The 24,794-nt window shown below is 32.4% G+C and overlaps 1 protein-coding gene across 9 annotated transcripts in view; it reads right to left on the bottom strand.

The window, feature by feature from the left end:
- Positions 1-24,794, bottom strand: part of LOC119601591 — a 113,178-nt gene that overhangs the window by 32,556 nt on the left and 55,828 nt on the right. For 5 of the 9 annotated variants that reach the window (XM_037952607.1, XM_037952606.1, XM_037952605.1 and 2 more), the window contains exons 5-13: positions 19,138-20,117; positions 14,289-14,547; positions 13,769-14,056; positions 10,402-11,063; positions 10,201-10,338; positions 10,006-10,140; positions 9,207-9,398; positions 1,503-1,838; positions 49-404 (exon numbers count right to left, since the gene is read on the bottom strand). In XM_037952607.1, coding sequence (XP_037808535.1) covers positions 49-404; positions 1,503-1,838; positions 9,207-9,398; positions 10,006-10,140; positions 10,201-10,338; positions 10,402-11,063; positions 13,769-14,056; positions 14,289-14,547; positions 19,138-20,117 — 3,346 coding nt within the window. Of the gene's footprint in view, positions 1-48; positions 405-1,502; positions 1,839-2,686; positions 2,810-9,206; positions 9,399-10,005; positions 10,141-10,200; positions 10,339-10,401; positions 11,064-13,768; positions 14,057-14,288; positions 14,548-19,137; positions 20,118-24,573; positions 24,660-24,794 lie in introns of all 9 variants that reach the window. The other 4 variants (XM_037952609.1, XM_037952613.1, XM_037952610.1 and 1 more) reach the window with 4 other exon arrangements.

Here is a 24,794-nt window from a genome sequence, read left to right on the forward strand (position 1 = left end):
AAAGTGTAGGTGATTTTTTATCATCTTTCTATGATTTTATGTACTCACCTGAGACCTCTGGACCCTCGTGGCCGTTCGGATTGTGTGGAGAAAGAACTTGATGTTACACTAACTACTGACTCCATATCGGAATCACCGAATTCACCCATAAAATCTTTGTCGGGCGATAGGGAATGTCGTGGTCGCATACGAGTTTCCATCGAGTGCAGATCACTGTCCGAAGCACCGGTGTAATGACGTTCCCAGCCACCGCCACCGGTACTACGATACAATGGCTGATGATGTGGCTGACGTGTGCGATGTCGTCCGAAACGGCCACCACCACCGTTACCAGACGTTAAACGATCATCGAACTCCTGTCCCAAGCGATCACGTATCATAGCGCTGCGTGATGTTTGGGGGACCTAAAATTATTAGTTGTTTAAATTTTTTTTATAAGTTAGCAGAAAGCTTTTAATGTTGATGGGCAACTTTTTTATATTTAATACTAATTCAGGAAAGCGTGTTTTAACAAAAGCTTTTTATAATAAAATGTTTTACAACACTATTTTTCATATTTTTTTTACTGGAGAGCTTTTTTACTGAAAACATAATAAGCTTTTTCGAGAATAGTATTTGTTCAATAAACAAAGGAAAGATGGAATTTAGATAAAAAGCTTTTCTTTATATGTTTTATAAAAGTGTGTTCAGCATTATAAAATACTTATTTAATAAAAAGCTTTTATTACAATAACATTTCCTATAAAATATAAAAATTATTTTACAAAAATTTTTATCATAAGTTGTTTTATTAAAAAAACATTTATTTTCTTTTAAAAACTTTTACTAAAAAGCTTTTTTTTTTTTAAAGTTGTTAAAATATTTTTTTTGTAAACTTTCTAAAAACCATAAAAATTTACAAGAAAGCATTTTGTTAGTGAAAAAGCTTTTTCACAAAATATATAATAATTATTTTATTAAAAAGCTTTTTCACATGTTTTTTTATTTAAAAAAAGTTTTTACAAAGCTTTTATTAAAAAAGCTTTTTATAAAAAGTTTTTTTTTTACAAAAAAAGCTTTTTATAAAAAGTTTTTTTTACAAAAAAATCTTTTAAGATTTTTATTATTTAATAAAAAGCTTTTATTACAATAACATTTCCTATAAAATATAAAAATAATTTTACAAAAATCTTTATTAAAAACACTATTTTTTTTTCTTTCAAAACTTTTACTAAAAAGCTTTTTTTAAAAAAAAGGTGTTTAAATATATATTTTTTTTTTTTGTAAAAATAAATAAACTTTCTAAAAACCATACAAATTTACAAGAAAGCATTTTGTTAGTGAAAAAGCTTTTTCACAAAATATATAATAATTATTGTATTAAGAAGCTTTTTCACATGTATTTTTATTTAAAAAAGTTTTTTACAAAGCTTTTATTAAAAAAGCTTTTTATAAAAAGCTTTTAAGATTTTTATTATTGCGATTTAAATTTAAAGCTTAACAAATCACCATATACTACTTACCTTTGGCAGTTGTCTCTTTTTGGGCGAACCAGTCGGCGTGGCAGTCGCTGAGCGCGATTGAAAACGTTGCTGCTGTGATGACGACGATCCCACCCCACTATCGTACGGTGTGATTATCGAGGTGGCACCACTGTAAGGCGGTATGCTGCCTATATCGTGACCTCTATACTCAGGCGGTGACAATGAGCCACGTCTTGGACTGGAACTGCGATAGTAACCGCTATGATAGGCATCACTTGGAGCAGCTGAATGACTACGTTGGCTAAGACTCATGCCACCAGGACCAGTGGTGGTAGCACCATTACGACGAAAGTAACCACTTTGTGCGCCAGGAGCCTAAAGTTTTCAAAAACAAAAAAACGGAGGAACATAATAGACAATCAATAAAATTTGCAATAAAAAATAAAAAGGAAAACATAATGATTTAGTTCTTAAAAAATGGCTTTGTAAGGTTAATAAACTGAAAATTTTATATTTTATACATTTGAACAAAACCGTTTTATTAAAAAATGAAAATTATTAAATATAATTCTTTCATAATTTGTAATTGTAGTTTAAAGTTTTAAAAAACACTGCAAGTGTACTAAAGCTACTTAAAGTTTAGTTTTTTTTGTTAAGAAAATTCATTAAATTCAAACCATTCATTTGAAGAGTAACTTTTTTTCAAATAAAATAAATATTTAAAAATATTTAAAAAAAGTTTAACATTAGTTAAGTAAGAGACAGAGTAAAAGAAGCTTTAAACAGCTTTCAATTTGTTAAAAAAGAGAGTAGCAATATGGAGAAAAGTTTAAAAGGATTATTGTTAAGTGCTTAAAGTATTAAGGGATTTTACTAAGGAGTCAGTTTTAATGAGTTTAACTATAGGGTGAGAGAAAGCTTGATTATATGAAAGGTTGTTGATCTTAATAAATAATGAAGGGTTTTGTTAAAAAGCTATTCCCATACTTAGGTGTCTAAGTGAAAAAGCTTTAACTAATAATGAGTTTAAGCTTAAGTGTTAAAAGCTTTTAAGCTTTTTTTGCTTTTCGTAAACGAAATTTGAGAGAAATTTATTGGCCTAATTTTTTATAAGTTCCTGTTTACCAAAGCTTTAACTGTTAAAACATTCCCTGCTTAAAACGTTTTTTAGCTTTATTTTTTTTTTTAATAATTTTACATTTTATTTATATAAAATTTCAAACCTGATTGTGATAACTTTGTCCAATGCCCGAAACCGTACGATAATCACGAGCTACCATGCCGGCCACTCTTTTACGGCCCTGAGGTGACATATCACGTCTTGAACGACGCTCTTGCAAATCAATCTACATTTTTTTTGATTTTGTATTTTTTTTCAATTTGATTTTTGTATTTTTTTTTTTCCAAAAGGACCACAAGGATTAATGTTTGAAGGGTGTTTGACATTATTTACAATATTATTACAAGGATTTAGAGTTTGTTAGGCGGAAAGTGGGGGGAATAACGTTTATGTTTTAGAGGGGGCAGATGTTAAGAAAAAAGACAAGATAATAGAAGAAAATATTGGTTTTTTAACAAAACAATTCCAAAAAAGTTTGACAACATTTAGAAAAAAAAAATTAGGACACTTTAGTAATAAAATGAAAATAAAATTTTAATTAGAAATAAAAAAAGTTTTAGTTTTACCGTGTTGCAGGTGTTTTGACTGTGATTTTGTTAATGTAATTTGTTGTTTTAATTACAAAAGCTACTTGGCATTTAAATATAATACATTTAAAGCTTAAAATAATAATGTTAAATAAAACAAAAGAACAGAAAATATTACTAAACTTAAAAGCTTTATAAATTAAAGCTTATAGGTGTAACAAAAGCTAACATGCATAGTGCTAAAAAGTTTTCTTTTTTTAATGTGCTTAAACCTTATATGAAGGTTTTTAAAGAAAAAAGCTTCTTTTTTTTAAATATTAGTTAAAACTTTTTTTGTTACAAAAAGTTTCTTTTGATAAGTTAACGAAGCATGTGTTCTCTTATATTGTTTTCTATTTTTTAACTTTTTAAAGTTTATACTTAAAAGTTACATTATTTTTACTTTTTTGTTGTTGCTTTTATTTAAAATTAAAGTTTAGTTTTAGTTTAGAATTACAACACTTAAATTTATAACCTTAGCAAAATTTCATACATTCTTCTTTTTAAGTTTTGTTTCGTTTATTTCATACACATTATAGAAAGTTCAGTTTAGTTAAGTTATGGTTTTGAGAAGAAAAAAATTTACACAACATCGATTAGAAAAACAAATTCAATCTAATTTTTTTAAACAAAATTATGTAAAGAGAAATTTTTGTATTAAAATAAATTACTTAATTTTATTAATTTTAAATGATAGAGTTATAAATTGTTGCATGAATTTCAGGAGCTTTGGTTTTGATTTTCTTGTTAAACCCTTAAAGTATGTTTAACAATTTGTAACTCCATAATGTTTTTAACATGAAAATCATGTATAGGTGAGAATGTATGTATGTATGTCTATCGAGTATATATGGCTCAATGTTGTTATATTATCCAGAACAATATGATATGGATGTTGTATGAGGATATGTAGGTAAATGAGTATGATGATGAACATGTCGAAAATATTTTGTTATTGCAACTTTTATAAACATATTAGTATTTATATAATACAGTGTTAGACCCACTATATTAAACCTTTGCAGAATCTAAACATTATATTGATAGGTATAGGTCTTAACAGAACGCTGTCGATAGGCATGGAAAATATAAATTTTAGAACAGCACTAAATAGAACTAATTTACTGCTCGACGTGATAGACAGACTAAAGACTAGACAACAGACTTAACTATAGACTAGACTATAGACTAGACTAGACTATAGACTAGACTATAGACTATACTATAGACTAGACTAGACTATAGACTATACTATAGACTAGACTATAGACTAGACTATAGACTAGACTATAGACTAAACTATAGACTAGACTATAGACTAGACTATAGACTAGACACTAGACTATAGACTAGACTATAGACTAGACTATAGACTAGACTATAGACTAGACTATAGACTAGACTAAAGACTAGACTATAGACTAGACTATAGACTAGACTATAGACTAGACTATAGACTAGACTATAGACTATAGACTAGACTATAGACTAGACTATAGACTATAGACTAGACTATAGACTAGACTATAGACTAGACTATAAACTAGACTATAGACTAGACTATAACTAGACTATAGACTAGACTATAGACTAGACTATAGACTAGACTATAGACTAGACTATAGACTAGACTATAGACTAGACTATAGACTAGACTATAGACTAGACTATAGACTAGACTACTAGACATAGACTATAGACTAGACTATAGACTAGACTATAGACTAGACTATAGACTAACTATAGACTGACTATAGACTAGACTATAGACTAGACCTATAGACTAGACTATAGACTTAGACTATAGACTAGAACTATAGACTAGACTATAGACTAGACTATAGACTAGACTATAGACTAGACTATAGACTAGAGACTGATAGACTAGACTATAGACTAGACGATAGACTGAAACTATAGACTAGACTATAGACTAAGACTATAACTAGACTATGACTAGACTATAGACTAAGACTATAGACTATACTATAGACTACTATAGACTAGACTATAGACTAGACTATAGAACTAGACTATAGACTAGACTATAGACTATTACTATAGACTAAGATACTAGACTAGACTATAGACTAGACTAATAGACTAGACTATAGACTAGACTATAGACTAGACATAGACTAGACTATAGACTAGACTATAGACTAGACTAGACTAGACTATAGACTAACTATCGAACTAGAACTAGAGACTAGACTATAACTAGACTATACTATAGACTAGACTATGACTATAGACAGGACTATAGACTAACTATAGAATAGACCTATAGACTAGACTATAGACTAGACTATAGACCAGACCTATAGACTAGACTATAGAATAGACTATAGACTAGACTATATAGAACTAGACTATAGACTAGACTATAGACTAGACTATAGACTAGACTATAACTAGGACTATAGCTAGACTATAGACTGACTATAGATAGACTATAGACTAGACTATAGACTAGACTATAGACTAGACTATAGACTAGACTATAGACTAGACTATAGACTAGACTATAGACTAGACTATAGACTAGACTATAGACTAGACTATAGACTAGACTATAGACTAGACTATAGACTAGACTATAGACTAGACTATAGACTAGACTATAGACTAGACTTAGACTAGACTATAGACTAGACTATAGACTAGACTATAGACTAGACTATAGACTAGACGATAGACTAGACTATAGACTATACTATAGACTAACTATAAGACTAGACTATAGACTAGACTATAGACTAGACTATAGACTAGACTATAGACTAGACTATAGACTAGACTATAGACTAGACTATAGACTAGACTATAGACTAGACTATAGACTAGACTATAGACTAGACTATAGACTAGACTATAGACTAGACTATAGACTAGACTATAGACTAGACTATAGACTAGACTATAGAACTAGACTATAGACTAGACTATAGACTATAGACTAGACTATAGACTAGACTATAGAACTAGACTATAGACTAGACTATAGACTAGACTATAGACTAGACTATAGACTAGACTATAGACTAGACTATAGACTAGACTATAGACTAGACTATAGACTAGACTATAGACTAGACTATAGACTAGACTATAGACTAGACTATAGACTAGACTATAGACTAGACTATAGACTAGACTATAGACTAGACTATAGACTAGACTATAGACTAGACTATAGACTAGACTATAGACTAGACTATAGACTAGACTATAGACTAGACTATAGACTAGACTATAGACTAGACTATAGACTAGACTATAGACTAGACTATAGACTAGACTATAGACTAGACTATAGACTAGACTATAGACTAGACTATAGACTAGACTATAGACTAGACTATAGACTAGACTATAGACTAGACTATAGACTAGACTATAGACTAGACTAGACTAGACTATAGACTAGACTATAGACTAGACTATAGACTAGACTATAGACTAGACTATAGACTAGACTATAGACTAGACTATAGACTAGACTATAGACTAGACTATAGACTAGACTATAGACTATAGACTAGACTATAGACTAGACTATAGACTAAGACTATAGACTAGACTATAGACTAGACTATAGACTAGACTATAGACTAGACTATAGACTAGACTATAGACTAGACTATAGACTAGACTATAGACTAGACTATAGACTAGACTATAGACTAGACTATAGACTAGACTATAGACTAGACTATAGACTAGACTATAGACTAGACTATAGACTAGACTATAGACTAGACTATAGACTAGACTATAGACTAGACTATAGACTAGACTATAGACTAGACTATAGACTAGACTATAGACTAGACTATAGACTAGACTATAGACTAGACTATAGACTAGACTATAGACTAGACTATTGACTAGACTATAGACTAGACTATAGACTAGACTATAGACTAGACTATAGACTAGACTATAGACTAGACTATAGACTAGACTATAGACTAGACTATAGACTAGACTATAGACTAGACTATAGACTAGACTATAGACTAGACTATAGACTAGACTAATAGACTAGACTATAGACTAGACTATAGACTAGACTATAGACTAGACTATAGACTAGACTATAGACTAGACTATAGACTAGACTATAGACTAGACTATAGACTAGACTATAGACTAGACTATAGACTAGACTATAGACTAGACTATAGACTAGACTATAGACTATAGACTAGACTATAGACTAGACTATAGACTAGACTATAGACTAGACTTAGACTAGACTATAGACTAGACTATAGACTAGACTATAGACTAGACTATAGACTAGACTATAGACTAGACTATAGACTAGACTATAGACTAGACTATAGAACTAGACTATAGACTAGACTATAGACTAGACTATAGACTAGACTATAGACTAAGACTATAGACTAGACTATAGACTAGGACTATAGACTAGACTATAGACTAGACTATAGACTAGACTATAGACTAGACTATAGACTAGACTATAGACTGACTATAGACTAGACTATAGACTAGACTATAGACTAGACTATAGACTAGACTATAGACTAGACTATAGACTAGACTAAAGACTAGACTATAGACTAGACTATAGACTAGACTATAGACTAGACTATAGACTAGACTATAGACTAGACTATAGACTAGACTATAGACTAGACTATAGACTAGACTATAGACTAGACTATAGACTAGACTATAGACTAGACTATAGACTAGACTATAGACTAGATTATAGACTAGACTATAGACTAGACTATAGACTAGACTATAGACTAGACTATAGACTAGACTATAGACTAGACTATAGACTAGACTATAGACTAGATAGACTAGACTATAGACTAGACTATAGACTAGACTGTAGACTAGACTATAGACTAGACTATAGACTAGACTATAGATTAGACTATAGACTAGACTATAGACTAGACTATAGACTAGACTATAGACTAGACTATAGACTAGACTATAAACTAGATCATATGAAAGGAGTCAAGTAAATCCTGTTATTACTTTTTACCAGAAGATATAAAATTCGACCACCTAGCTGGATGTTATCCAATATCTGGAGTTGAAAAGAACTCGAGAATAAAATCTTGACATATCGATCGTTAATATCTGCATGATCAGTTTTGCTATTATTTCGCCTCAAATATGGTTAAAAAAATACGATACGATATCTCGCAAACCTTTGCTTAGCTTAGTCTATTAAAAATTGTTTCAGCATGACATAGAAATTTGATCAGAGACCCTGGAAGGCGTTTAATATGTTAATTTTTTTAGTGAGAAAGTCACATTGTGATCCAGAGTAAATCTCTACGATTAATATTTCGCGACAGCAAATGCACAAAATAATGATATTAAAAGATCACGATCAAATAGTCAAAATCCTATATATAATTGTATTTTCAAGAGAGAAGAAAATTTTTATCAAATAAATAGATGATCCTAAACATTGTTATAGTCGATGAATGAAATCAAAATGGAAGGAAATGAAATTGTATGAATTTTGTATAAAAAACAATGCTGTTAATAATAAAATTTTCAAATCAATAATTACACACACTTAGAAGTTTTTATTAAAAAAATGTTTAACAAATGCGCCAAGCTTTTAAAAACCTTTTAAAACTTTAGTATTTTTTTTTTTGTTCAAATCTTACTGTACAATTGAATAAAAAATCATGTTTTAAGCAAAGTTAAAGTTAAACTCTTAAAACGCAGAGTTGCAAGGCAATAAAGAGTAACAAAACATGATCTTTTTCTTGATTAAAACTTGCAGAGAGCAAGTGTTTTTAGGAGTTTTGAGTGTTGAACTGTGTTTTATATTAACCGTTTTAAAGTTACTTAGTGTTAAAGGAGTTTTAGTAGTATATCATTTATACATGTATCAGTTTTTGTAAGTAAGTAATTGTTTTTGTAGAGAATAAAGGGAGAAAGAGTTACTTAGTTATTTATAGAGAGTGAGAGAGAGATACAAAGAGACAGTTTGTTTTTTTGTTTTTTTTTTTAATTAGTAGATTTAACAACAATTGTTTTGGTTACCTCTGGAGGTGGTGTACTGGCTGAACTTCCCATGGATGAGATACTGGCACCATCACGTTGTGATATATAATCAATTTCAGACATGGTATCAGAATCACTATGACGTGATGTAGTACTGGGTGGTGATAAATGATCACTGGGTGTTAAAAGCACTATATCCACATCTCGGGATGATGAATCATGACTGCGTAACTGTATTTTTTTTTTTATTATTATTTTTTTTTTTTTTTTGATTAAAATGTAGTTGTAGTACGAGTAGTTGTTGTAGTTGTAGTTGATGATATTTTGATTTTTATTAATTTTTGTTGAAGGGAGGAGGGGAAGAGAGATCATAATGAACATGAAATAGTGATAATTGTAAATTAAAATAAAACTTAAAATTTTATTATTTTGATAATTTTTAATAAAAAAAGTAAAATTTGTTCCCTTCTCAAAACCAAAACTATGGCAGATTTGTTTTTTTATAACTATATATATAGAAAGAAAATTATATATCATTAAATATAAGCTGTTGATTGTTATTGGTTTTTACATAAAATTATAAACAAAATTAACTTTAAGGGAACAAGATGACGCAATGAAACTGTAGTTTATAGTTAGAATTTAAATAAAACAAATTCTGTTTGTTTAGGTGTTTTTTTCACTTTCGTACTTAAATAATTATACAAAAAATTGTTTAAGAGTTTTAAAAAAAAATACTTAAAATGTCTGTTAAGTTCGATAATAAATCATTTCGAAAGAAAACAAATTATAGAGAAATTTTTAATGAAATCATTAAGAAAAAGTCAAAAGCACATACGAGATATGAGGTATCCTGATGAGGTTGTAATTTATACCAATCTGCTTCATCATCCAATGAATGATGGGCCAAATCAATAACAACTTCGCCAATGAAATCATTGGCACCATAACGTACATAATCCCACAGGGTGACCTAGTTCAATAAAAACATTATAAAACCATTGCAATTTTTAACCTATAAACCCCAACTTACCTCTAAATATCTGCCCGTTAAATCACAACGTCTTAAACCGGTATAAACAAATGTTTGACCCCAACGAGGTTCACAGGTATTGGCTAAAGTTTTCGTGCGTCTTTTAGATTTTGTACCACGATCGGGTAAAAGGAACACCTGTGCCAAAAGATAAAACACAAATACAATTCCCAAACAATTTCTTTCAAAATTTCCACTTACTTTTGCATAAGGATTACGGGCAATACCAGTTTGACGCAGTGTCAAACCGGTGGCACATACAATTGTTACAATCAACTGTAACGTTGTCTGATCATAGCCCAATTTCATCTGTAATTCACCCTCAATATGCAGGGGTATAGGACCGACCATAGCTCCTGTATGTGAGGTTTGATGCTGCTGTTGCTGTTGTAGTGTATACGGCTGCTGGTGGTGTTGCTGTGGTCCCAAACCCGAGCCATATGTATAAGACGACGCTGACGACGTATGCGTGGCCGGTGGTGGTACTTGATGACAATGATGATGATGTGAATGATGATAATGGCCCGCCGTCGTTGTTGCTGCTGCTTGTGTCGACGATGCCGATGCTGGTGGTATTTGCGGTGGTGCTTGTGTAATACTACTACTACCGCTACTACAACTACTGACCGAATTACTGCTGTTACTAGCGGTTGATACGTTTTTTGGTCCCAAACGTTGTACTGTACTCTCGTAGGTGCGTACCACATTCGCACTGTGTCTTAGTGTAAGACCGCCTGCTGTTCCAGCACCACTAACACTACCAACACTACTACTATTATTTGCATGTAAATCGGGTGATCCGGGTGATGTTATAAGTACGCTCGGTTTATCACGATGTATTTCAAGATCATCGACTAGGGGTGCTAGAAGTGGTTGTGTGTGCGTGTGGTTATGTAATTTATATTTATATATTTCATGTTTTTTTTTGGACATTGGATTAGGCGTTCGGGAAGCATAAGGGTAAAAAAATGTTGGAGAAAAAAAAAACACAAATAGGATATTAGTTGTGCTAAGTTTTAATTTTAAATTAATTTGAATTTAAAATAAGTATAATTTTTTCACTGTCGATTCTAATTCACCGTGAACAGAAATTGCAGCAAAGTTGGCTATCGTTAGTTTCAACTAATTTTCCGGTTTTAGTAAACGAAACCTTTATTTGGATTTATTTTTCAGCTATATTTTAGATCATATTGTAATTAGAACTCTTATTCTCATTACAAATTGAGATCATTTATAAAAACTCATTCACTTTTTATGAGTTATTTCTAAAAGTAACTGTAATATAGACGAGATATATCATGATTTTATAATGAAATCTTTGCAGAAAAGATGTAACAATCGGAATATGTTGTATCCAAGGATATTCTAAAATAATAAAAAAATTATTGTCGCTCAAGGATGATCATATGTTCGAAGCTTATTTAGCAAGTAAAAGATCCACGGCTACTTTACCTACCCATGTCCGATTTCACGTTTTCCTGAAGAAACCAGTTATGCTTTGGCTATATAAGTAGCCGATTCACTACCTCTCTTTAATAAACTTTGGGCACCTACCGACTTGAAATTATCTTTAATTGGGTCAATGAAAATTATCAGTGATAGTCCAGTCATGGATTTACGATTACTACTAACTTATAATATATTGTTTTACAATACACCGTTATTGGTTTCATTTAGAGACGAAATTATCAATATCTTCCATCGTCAATATGTAGGTAGTGCCTCTGATGGATGAAAATACCCAAAAAATACTCCCGATACATCAACTTAATTCGAGTGACTCAGATAATCCAACATATACCCATTTTACCCAAAAGATAACAAATTCTTTTTGTAAAACTTTAAACTAAGTAGTTAAAATGTCATTGAATTCCGAAACGTTAAGAAGACTTGTTGGGAAATAGCCTCGTTGAAACGAACCGTTATAGGGTCGACAAGCCCTTCTTTGGCATTGCCCAAGGATGCGGAACAGCTAAATTTTAATCTTGAAATCTGAATTTACTCGCCATTGGTAAGCAATACCAGGGCTCAGACAGACAAAGGGAAAATGCTAAAAGCTATTAGAGCTCAATAAAAGCGATATCAGATTACTAACTGAACATTGTGGTCTTAGGTACCATCAATAGACTCTAGGCAACTCTATAACGAATCTATGCAGATTCTTTGGCTTACAAGAGGAAACCTCTGAACATATTTTATGTAATTGCCCATTATTAGGGTCCTGAAGAGCTAAGATCTTGGGTGTTGCCTTACTAACCAAGTTACCTTCATGAGTGAACAGAAACTATTATGGTGAACCAACGTGCTGCATAAAAGATTCACACATAGGTAGTGCTTTGTGCCCCTTCAATCTAAACTAAGCTTGACAACGTCGGGAAATAATATAAACTTATTTTAAGTAAGTGCTGATAACTGTACGATTGTGGTTGTAAACATTGTTTTAAAGGTTTTTGACATTAACATGTCCGTGCACGTCGCAACAGATTCAATTCAAGTACATCGACAACGGATGATATTGAAAGATTATAAACAGTTTGGTGTAAATTTGGTACAAGGCGTGTATATTTCTTTTTCCCTCTGTGAATGAACCTAATTTGATAGAATTCTGCAAAAAAACTTGGATGGACATGTCTTTTAATACCCTTCACCTTCGTGAGAAGGGTTTGTTACTTCTATAAGTAAGTATATAATTATATTCAGGATTCTTATAGATAACGGAGTCGATTGAGAAATGTTCGTCTGTCTTTACCTTCAGCATGTTTGTTGAAATCATTTATCTGAAGATCCAAGATATCTTTGGGGTCCTAATCTTCAACAGTTCTATTAGAGATGGTTTCGAGAAGTTTTTTATTTAAAATCGGTCCATAAATTAATAAACCCATGAAAATATTGCCAAAAAATATGAATTTTTGTCATAACATACGAAAACATAGTGTAAATAAGAGCAATTCCAGTAATTTGGTAGGACAGTCTCGAACTCCTAGTACCCCTAGTCACCGACTGCCCAGGTGACCAGCTACAAATAGATCTACAAATAGACAGACAAAAGGCTTAACTTTGTTTCTAAGTGTCCACTCTCCCGCTTACAAAGGGGGCACTAAAGTGACGATTATATTAACGCTCGTTTACCTAGAGTATTTGAGTCAACTAGATAGTTAGACGTTAGAGTCTTTTTCGGATGCATTGACTCTTAGTCGAACTGCATTTGCATTAGATTCATCTAATTTTATTGCAAAAATACGATACGTACATAATAATTGGGTTTATGTAAACCTATTATTATGTTCCGGTGAATTAGAATATTGATATAATACAGATTTGTTAGTGTTTCAAAAACATAGCCCCAACTATTCGGAATCCAGTTATCGTAGTCAAAAATCAGCAGTTTTGTCGTAATCGAAAATATTCACGACAACTAATAAAAACAACTCCGACAATAAATTCGACTACGATAACGTTAATCGAAATAGGGGAAATATCAAAATTTTAAAAAAATATTTTTATATATTCAACTCAGTAGAAGCTGAGACTAAAAAAAAAACTTTATTTCATTGTTGTAGTTATATACCTTTTCTTTGAACATAACGTCCGCCACTGCTGACCACAGCACTACCCGCTATATAACTGGCAATTGAATTACCAGGCACTTTACGATTAGACTGATTTGCAGTAGCAGCAGTAGCAGATGCCGTTGATGTTGTTGCAGCTGTTGTAGACGAATTGTTTGAACTGATAACGGGTCTTGAGACAACCAGTTCAACTTGAGCATCCAAACGACTTTCATCGATAATATCATAGACCTCATCGGCCGATTTATTTTGTAAAATATGACCATTCCATTTAATAATTTCATCACCTTTTTTAAGGTCAAAATCATAAAGTATAAAATTGTCACACACACACACATAAAAGCACGCATACATACAGTCACACAGGATGAGCACACAATATGGAGGGACGGAGATGAATGAAGATGATAAGAGAGAAGGAAAGAAAAAAACATAAAAAGATAAAATTAGTTTAGAAAATGTTTCAGTTTTTTAGTGGTTATACGAATTTGTAGCAGTTTTGACGAGTGTTATTATTACCTGGTTTTATGTGGCCCTCTATATCCGCCACTGATCCTCTTTTCACCTTTTCCACTACAGCACCATAACTTGTGAGATGTGTAACACCACTACCACCACCAGCAGCACCACCAATTAAATGACTACTTTGTTCGTAGGTTACCGGTTGACCACCCAATACTTTTAAGCCTAGAATATCTTCGCCATCGTAGTATTTACGTAATATCATATGACCAATCATGCGAGTATTGTCCGCCGATATTTGCCAATTCACCGGTTGCTATTTTTGTTTACATATTTTTGGATTTTTTGTGATCGTTTTAAGTTTAGGTTTTGGTCGAATTTTTATTTTTGTGGGCAATTTCGTTATATGTTGGTCAATTTGATTTTTGATTTTACATAACATGGTAGGATTTTCAAAATGTTTAGTATATTTTTGGATTTTGGTTTGGATTTCAAAGTTCCAATCACATAAAATGGAAAATGTATATGTCAATATAGGTTTAATGAATTCACAGTAAGTAATAGTAGTAAAAGGTAAAAATTATAATAACAATTTATAAAATTATTTTTAAATTTATAAATTGTGGTTAGTAGTTTCTTTTTTTTTTAATGATAATAATTTTTACAAAAGAGTTTTTTTCTTTTTAATAACATTGTCATACTTAAACTAGACAGTTAAGAAGAAAATAATAATAATGACTTTTTTACAAATTAATCATTACAAGACTTAATGGAGACAAAAAAAGAGAGAAGCTTAATTTCTAAGTATTTTTTTTTTGTAATAGTAACAGGCTTACATCAATATGTAACTTTCATTTCATATTTTTCGATATATGATATTTATAAATATCTGTTTTTTTTATATTGTTAGAGCTTTCAAACGCAATTTATGGCAGAGAACACATACGTATAAGAAACTTGTTTGTTATAAATTTTATTTTTATAGGAATTTCTAAATAAAATGCAAGTGCAAAGTTGTGGTTGAGAAAAAACAGTTATAAATTATAAATAGGTGGTGCTTTAAATAAAAGCCATGCATAGGTGTTAAAGGAAATTAAATTGATTTCAGTTTTAACATTTGAAATTTTTTTAAATGGAGCACCTCAATATAATCTGTTCTTCTAATATCATACGCAGTTTTTAGAAATTTTTATTTTGAATATAAATCTCGGGCAATATTATTAATACTGTAATAAATATTCCCAGTTGATAGTGAGGTATTTTCGAGTTAATTTTTTTGTAAACGTAGTCTCAACGAAGGCAAACGATGGCCCCTAAATCTGTTCATATCGATATATATTTTTAATAGCAAAAAGTCCTTTACATACGATCATAATGGAAATGTTTTATATTGTTACATAATGCCATATAACCTTAGGGTTCTAAAAATGTATCCAATGATTGTACTCAACTGATCAAGAACCGAACTAGAACTGAACTAGAACTGAACTAGAACTGAAGTAGAACTAAACTAGAACTGAACTGAACTAGAGCTGAACTAGAGCTGAACTAGAACTGAACTAGAACTGAACTGGAACTGAACTAGAACTGAACTAGAACTGAACTCGAACTGAACTAGAACTGAACTAGAACTGAACTAGAACTGAACTAGAACTGAACTAGAACTGAACTAGAACTGTACTAGAACTGAACTAGAACTGAACTAGAACTGAACTAGACTGAACTAGAACTGAACTAGAACTGAACTAGAACTGAACTAGAACTGAACTAGAACTGAACTAGAACTGAACTAGAACTGAACTAGAACTGAAATAGAACTGAAATAGAACTGAACTAGAACTGAACTAGAACTGAACTAGAACTGAACTAGAACTGAACTAGAACTGAACTAGAACTGAACTAGAACTGAACTAGAACTGAACTAGAACTGAACTAGAAACTGAACTAGAACTGAACTAGAACTGAACTAGAACTGAACTAGAACTGAACTAGAACTGAACTAGAACTGAACTAGAACTGAACTAGAACTGAACTAGAACTGAACTAGAACTGAACTAGAACTGAACTAGAACTGAACTAGAACTGAGCTAGAACTGAACTAGAACTGAACTAGAACTGAACTAGAACTGAACTAGAACTGAACTAGAACTGAACTAGAACTGAACTAGAACTGAACTAGAACTGAACTAGAACTGAACTAGAACTGAACTAGAACTGAACTAGAACTGAACTAGAACTGAACTAGAACTGAACTAGAACTGAACTAGAACTGAACTAGAACTGAACTAGAACTGAACTAGAACTGAACTAGAACTGAACTAGAACTGAACTAGAACTGAACTAGAACTGAACTAGAACTGAACTAGAACTGAACTAGAACTGAACTAGAACTGAACTAGAACTGAACTAGAACTGAACTAGAACTGAACTAGAACTGAACTAGAACTGAACTAGAACTGAACTAGAACTGAACTAGAACTGAACTAGAACTGAACTAGAACTGAACTAGAACTGAACTAGAACTGAACTAGAACTGAACTAGAACTGAACTAGAACTGAACTAGAACTGAACTAGAACTGAACTAGAACTGAACTAGACTGAACTAGAACTGAACTAGAACTGAACTAGAACTGAACTAGAACTGAACTAGAACTGAACTAGAACTGAACTAGAACTGAACTAGAACTGAACTAGAACTGAACTAGAACTGAACTAGAACTGAACTAGAACTGAACTAGAACTGAACTAGAACTGAACTAGAACTGAACTAGAACTGAAACTAGAACTGAACTAGAACTGAACTAGAACTGAACTAGAACTGAACTAGAACTGAACTAGAACTGAACTAGAACTGAACTAGAACTGAACTAGAACTGAACTAGAACTGAACTAGAACTGAACTAGAACTGAACTAGAACTGAACTAGAACTGAACTAGACTGAACTAGAACTGAACTAGAACTGAACTAGAACTGAACTAGAACTGAACTAGAACTGAACTAGAACTGAACTAGAACTGAACTAGAACTGAACTAGAACTGAGACTAGAACTGAACTAGAACTGAACTAGAACTGAACTAGAACTGAACTAGAACTGAACTAGAACTGAACTAGAACTGAACTAGAACTGAACTGAACTAGAACTGAACTAGAACTGAACTAGAACTGAACTAGAACTAGAACTGAACTAGAACTGAACTAGAACTGAACTAGAACTGAACTAGAACTGAACTAGAACTGAACTAGAACTGAACTAGAACTGAACTAGAACTGAACTAGAACTGAACTAGAACTGAACTAGAACTGAACTAGAACTGAACTAGAACTGAACTAGAACTGAACTAGAACTGAACTAGAACTGAACTAGAACTGAACTAGAACTGAACTAGAACTGAACTAGAACTGAACTAGAACTGAACTAGAACTGAACTAGAACTGAACTAGAACTGAACTAGAACTGAACTAGAACTGAACTAGAACTGAACTAGACTGAACTAGAACGAACTAGAACTGAACTAGAACTGACTCGAACTAACCCTAGAACTGAACTAAACTGAACTAGAACGGAACTAGAAATGAACTAGAACTGAACTAGAACTGACTAGAACTAACTAGAACTGAACTAGAACTGAACTAGAACTGAACTAGTAACTGAACTAGAACTGACTAGAACTGAACTAAACTGAACTAGAACTGAACTAAAATGAACTAGACTGAACTAGAGACTGAACTGAGAACTGAACTAGAACTGAAACTAAGAACTGAACTAGAACTGAACTAGAACTGAAATCTACGAACTGAACTAGAACGAACTATGAACTTGAACTAGAACTGAACTAGACTGAACCTAGACTGAACTGAAATGAACTAAAACTGACTCTAGAACTGAACTAGAACTGAACTAGAACGAACTAAACCAAATCAACATAAATGACAACGTACTGCAGAAAGAGTCCGTATATAAAGCCTATAAGTAATTCAAACAGAAAATTACTCGAGGTTATCACTGACATACTCGCTTTTAGGCAATTTTCAACAGTTTAGTATTTTTTTGTTAATAATAATCAATTTAATTTTTTAACACAGTTTAAAAAATTGTAGGATTTGCTCGATTTTTATTTACAATAAATTGTGCAGTTTTTTGTGGGGAATAAAATGTGTGAGGCAAAATAATAATAACAATAATATAACATGCAACATATTGACAACAATTAAAGCATTTTAAAAACCAGAGTTGATTTGAACTAAAAATTAATAAAAAAAAATATATGGTGATTGTATTTCAATTTCAATTTCATTTTCAGCACAAAAAAGGTAATTGATATTTTTGTTTATTGGCTAAATGTTATGAATGTATGTTTTTGAAAAAAGTAAATAATTTTAAATAAATAAATGTTTAGTAAAGTGTTTATATATAAAGTGGTTATAGGTATGTAAGTGTAGGTATTGTATATAGAGTTATTGTAGTTTATATATATGGAAATATTAAGTAATAGGTAGTTTTATATACAAACCGCAAAAGGTTTCAGTTTTTTGTTTGAATCGAATTATAAACAAATTTTAACTTTTGAGTTATTTTTTGGGGTGGGGGGAGAAATTTTAAATATTTTACAAAAGTCAGTTGTAAATCTGTTCAAATCTTTTTTTGTTTGCTTTCTGTTAAATTGGACGTTATCACATAAGTTGTTTAATAGAACAATAAAAAAACCCAAAAAGGAAATAAAAACTAAAGAAAAATTTTAAATACAAACTCAACACAAACAGAGTGTAAAAGATCCTTTAGAAGACACAGAGTACACACTACAAACGTGTTAAATAGTATTTTTAAATTTTCACTCAAAATATTTTTGCATTTCAAATTTTATCAAGCGTTCAATTTCATGTTGTTGTTTTTATTTTTAACTACCTTAAGGCCATCACCACGATTGGAATCTTCACTACTGGTAAAGGTACTGCTGGTATCAATACCCGAATCCTTGGTGGCAGAATCTTGACTTCCCTGCCGCTCACTGTCCCACTGACGAGACCAGTTATTGGCATTGTCACTTAAACTACTATTATTAGTGGCAGTGTTTGTGGCGCCCAATTTGGCGCTGGTCAATATTGTGGCCACGCCCACATCCACCGCCGTCGAAGGTAAAATGGTGGTGACCGGCGGTAGAGACGTTAGGCCTGGCACTAATGGATCTTCATCGTCGTGTGCATCAAAACGTACTGTCTTTTTTATTCTACGTTCCGTAAAGCGACGTGAATCTTGAGCTTTGTTCGATAGTGTTGAGCCAGGACTGGGAAATTCATCTAGATAACCATCTACCAAGCTACGTTCACGACTTAAACTACGTGTGGTGGCCCCTTCAGCTGTTGATCCCGTTAATGATGCCATAGTTGCACTACCGCCTATATAACGTTCATATAGAGATGTGGCGTTTGATGAGGCTTTAGAAGCCAATGTATGTCCAGTATCGCCTATAACGATTTGTGGCTGTTTATGGTTGTGCGTATAGTTGCTACCGGCCACACCTCTGGAGGCAGCAGTAGCCAAGGGTGGAGCTCTTCTAACACCATAAAATGTCTCACTACCACCACTAAGACCTCCTCCTGCAACTCGACCGCCTTCAAGGCCCGTACTTAGACCCACGGTTTGCCGATCGTGATTAGAGCGATTAAATGTATTACGCTGTTGTACATCCAAGCGTGCTGTACGTGTTAAAGGATATTTTTCCAGTCTTTCACGATGCAAATCGTAACGATCACGATCTGCTGATGAATACAAACGATTGCTAGACGACAATCGATGGTAGTCCGAGGCATATGAATTGCTTACACTTAAAAGATCACGTTCGTTAAGACTTCGTTGCTGGCGCCAGGGTTCCACACGCAAAGATGCTGCAAGATTTTCAAGAGTTGAACACAAGAAAATGATAGTAGTTTCTGTTGTTGGAAAATTCATAACAATTTCAATTGTTTATTTTATTTTTGTTGGGGGCATAGACATTTTATTACAAGGGTTTTTATTTTGGTACTCTATTGGTTTCAGGTTATTGGTATACATCCTCTCTTGGTATTTTTTATTGAATTTATTAGGCTGTTTGAGTTTTGATGGGATTTATATATTTGGGATATTTAAGGAGTTTTATACAAATACAAATTGTTGGAAATTTTATATATAAAAAAATGTTTTGTTTTATGCTTAAATATGTTAGAGTATTTGTGTAAGTAGTTACGATGAAATATTGCATTATTTTGTAATGTCCAAAATGTTATATTTGTTTCAAAATTTTAGCTTAGGTTTAGATGATTTTCAAAGAAATTTAGATATTTCCTATTTTTATCTGTTTAATCTACATTTAGATAATTCCTTGTTTTTCCTTTAAAATTTTAGTTGTTTTTAAAACATTATAAAAAACGCCATACTGCGACATTTTTTAGTTTTGAAATTATTTGATATTTCGGACATTAAAAAATTTATGAAAATAAATTATTATTGACTTTAGATAGTATCCTTTTTATAATGATTTGCTCTTGTTACACCCTATCTCAACCCTGGTATTGTTGCGCAATTACAAAGCATTACGATCGTTGTTTATTATTTTAATTTTCAGTCAGAGTCATCTAAGATCTATTTGAATAACTTTATGATGTTGACTTATCTGAGTTTTGATCAATTAATTTCTAGTCATTAGGTCTATTTCTTTGTTTCGTGAGTTTATCAACAATAGAATTACCAGTCTTACGTCCAATATCGTCTTATCCTGTAGAGTCTCAAACCGAAACCCTTCTTAAAGTCAAATCCTACCAATTGTGCATGATCATGATGATTTTCTGTGGCAGTTGTAAGATTTAAATCATTTATAAAATGTTTATGGATACACAAATTTTACACCGTCCAACAGTAATTTTCACACATGAAAAAACAGAACCATTTGTATTAACTCTATGTACTCAGTTTTTCATAATCAGCTCTTAAGTCTCTGTTAAAGGACCTTAAATAAAGGACATACGATTTTAAAAGATGGAATTCTAAATTTACATTAACAATTTGGTGTTAATATTAAATACAGCCGAGAATTTCTGCTTCAAAATAATATTATTTATTTCAATTCATTATGATTTTAATCCTGTAGGATTAAAAAAGAAATGGAAGCTTAAAAAAAACTTGCTAAATATGTACCCTAGTTTCACATGTATATCAACTTTTCTATGTGTGAAAGCTTTTTTTTGCAAAATTCCCAGCACATTGACAAAGTGTTAATATATCCGAAATAGAAAGTATGCTAAAGAGTGGACATTTAAAGAAACTTAAGCTTTTTGTCTGTATCTTCGTATTCTTCGAGTGACGATTGACTTACTGGTAGGACAAGCACATGTTAAAATAGCTAGTCAGCTAGGCTAGGTTGGGTTAAATAGATAGTTCGTGGCAGTCCGACCGAATTGCTGGTTGGTACTTTCTAGTTAGTTAGTTAGTTAGTTAGTTAGTTAGTTAGTTAGTTAGTTAGTTAGTTAGTTAGTTAGTTAGTTAGTTAGTTAGTTAGTTAGTTAGTTAGTTAGTTAGTTAGTTAGTTAGTTAGTTAGTTAGTTAGTTAGTGTTAGTTAGTTAGTTAGTTAGTTAGTTAGTTAGTTAGTTAGTTAGTTTTTTTAAAGCTTATTGAAACTACCAATTAGTTAGTTAGTTAGTTAGTTAGTTAGTTAGTTAGTTTAGTTAGTTAGTTAGTTAGTTAGTTAGTTAGTTAGTTAGTTAGTTAGTTATTCGTTAGTTAGTTAGTTAGTTTAGTTAGTTCGTTAGTTAGTTGTTAGTTAGTTAGTTAGTTGTTAGTTCGTTAGTTAGTGTTAGTTAGTTAGTTCGTTGTTAGTTAGTTGTTTTAGTTAGTTCGTTCGTTAGTTAGTTAGTTAGTTAGTTCGTTAGTTCGTTATTGTTAGTTCGTTCTTGTTGTTAGTTAGTTCGTTCGTTCGTTCGTTCGTTCGTTTCGTTCGTTCGTTCGTTCGTTTCGTTCGTTAGTTCGTTCGTTCGTTCGTTCGTTCGTTCGTTCGTTCGTTCGTTCGTTCGTTCGTTCGTTCGTTCGTCGTTCGTTCGTTTCGTTCGTTCGTTCGTTCGTTCGTTCGTTCGTTCGTTCGTTCGTTCGTTCGTTCGTTCGTTCTTTCGTTCGTTCGTTCGTTCGTTCGTTACGTTCGTTCGTTCGTGTTCGTTCGTTCGTTCGTTCGTTCGTTCGTTCGTTAGTTCGTTCGTTCGTTCGTTCGTTCGTTCGTTCGTTCGTTCGTTCGTTCGTCGTTCGTTCGTTCGTTAGTTCGTTCGTTCGTTCGTTCGTTCGTTCGTTCGTTCGTTCGTTCGTTCGTTCGTTCGTTCGTTCGTTCGTTCGTTCGTTCGTTCGTTCGTTCGTTCGTTCGTTCGTTCGTTCGTTCGTTCGTTCGTTCGTTCGTTCGTTCGTTCGTTCGTCGTTCGTTCGTTCGTCGTTCGTTCGTTCGTCGTTCGTTCGTTGTTCGTTCGTTCGTTCGTTCGTTCGTTCTTCGTTCGTTCGTTCGTTCGTTCGTTCGTTCGTTCGTTCGTTCGTTCGTTCGTTCGTTCGTTCGTTCGTTCGTTCGTTTTCGTTCGTTCTTTCGTTCGTTCGTTCGTTCGTTCGTTCGTTCGTTCGTTCGTTCGTTCGTTCGTTCGTTCGTTCGTTCGTTCGTTCGTTCTTTCGTTCGTTCGTTCGTTCGTTCGTTCGTTCGTTCGTCGTTCGTTCGTTTCGTTCGTTCGTTCGTTCGTTCGTTCGTTCGTTCGTTCGTTCGTTCGTTCGTTCGTTTCGTTTCGTTCGTTCGTTCTTCGTTCGTTCGTTCGTTCGTTCGTCGTCGTTCGTTCGTTCGTTCGTTTCGTTCGTTCGTTCGTTCGTTCGTTTCGTTCGTTCGTTCGTTCGTTCGTTCGTTCGTTCGTTCGTTCGTTCGTTCGTTCGTTCTCGTTCGTTCGTTTCTTTTCGTTCGTTCGTTCGTTCGTTCGTTCGTTCGTTCGTTCGTTCGTTCGTTCGTTCGTTCGTTCGTTCGTTCGTTCGTTCGTTCTTCGTTCGTTCTCGTTCGTTCGTTCGTTCGTTCTTCGTTCGTTCGTTCGAGTAGTTCGTATCGTTCGTATAGTTACGTTCGTTCGTTCGTTACTGTTCGTTCGTTACGATTCGTTAGTTCGTTCAGTTCGTTCGTTTCGTTTACGTTCGTTTCGTTCGTTCGTTTTTTCACAGCTTCTTGCCCCTACCACACGTCCCTACTACTTTTCTTTTACTCTCTACCACTCGCCGTCCGCCTTCAAGTCCCCTCCTCCACCAAGTACCCCTTACGCCCTGTAACCTAGATTAAGTGAATACCCTTAATATGTTTTATTTCGTTTAACTTAACTCTTAAAAAAAAACGATTGCATACTTAACCTGTGGCCTAAAATAAAGAAAGTTTTTCAAAATTTGTGTTTCACTTTTTTTAAGATAAAAATAACTTAGTGTTTATGACGAATTTGTTTTGAGTGTTTTTGGTGTTGTTGTGAAAAAAATCTTGTTTTTTTGTAAAAATTACTTAAAATTAAAAAAAAAAAACTTTGTGTTAACTGTGTGTGTTATTGTGGGTGAATATTGAATTGTTTTCATTTTGGTGTAGAAAAAAGTTTTTATAGTTTTAATTTGAATTGAGTCGTTTAAAACAGCATTACGATATCCATGCAAATTTTCCACATTTTCATAGCAAAAATTTACAATATTTAGTTGAATTTATAGTTTTTTTTCTTAATACTTAAAAGTTAAAAAAAATAAGTATTAAAAGGATTTGTTGAGTTTAGGGGAAAAAATTATAAGAAATTGAGTAAAAATAGAAAAAATTTAGTGTGAAGGTGTAGTTGGATAGTTTTGTAGGGATAAAAGTGTATAAAAACGGCTTGAACAGGCAAGACAAGACAAATACTTAGAGTAGTAGAGTTAAAGACTAGAGAAACAACATCAATTCTTAAGATTTTTTTGTTTTGGAATAAAAAAAAATATTTAAAAAAAACTTTTTTATTGGGAAGCAAAAACCAACACCTTGAAGTTTTTTTTTTATACACAAACACATACACAATAATTATAAATATAAATAAAATACAAATAAATTTTCCCAAGAAAAGCAAAGTGTAGATTTTGATAAACAAAAAAATATACATATTTGTGCCAGGAAGAGTTTGTAAGAAATTAAAAAAAAAATATATATATAGAACGCAAAGATCACATTGATATGACATTCCAAGGAAATAATTTTCATTTCAGTTTTTGATTTGTGGTTAGTAATTCCATTTATATAGTTATAAAATAATAATTAAAAAATAATAAAAATTTAAAAACAATTTAAAGAAATTTTCTCTTACATTTGCATGAATCTGTAAGTCGCCGGGCGTTAATACACCACCAACAACAACACCAGAACTAGTTGCTGAAACACCACCAATTTTACCTGATCAAACGTTACGAGGTTTAGATTTACAAAAAGAGATAGAGTGAGGGCATGTTAATACATGTCAGGGGCGTGGGCGTGGTAAATTTGTTTTGAAGACACACAAATACACACATGTTTAGATATTTCATAGGT

The sequence above is a fragment of the Lucilia sericata genome, unplaced genomic scaffold (genome assembly GCF_015586225.1).
Source record: "Lucilia sericata isolate MDLA Ls3-8-SP2 unplaced genomic scaffold, ASM1558622v1 Contig000176F_arrow, whole genome shotgun sequence".
Taxonomy (NCBI): domain Eukaryota; kingdom Metazoa; phylum Arthropoda; class Insecta; order Diptera; family Calliphoridae; genus Lucilia; species Lucilia sericata.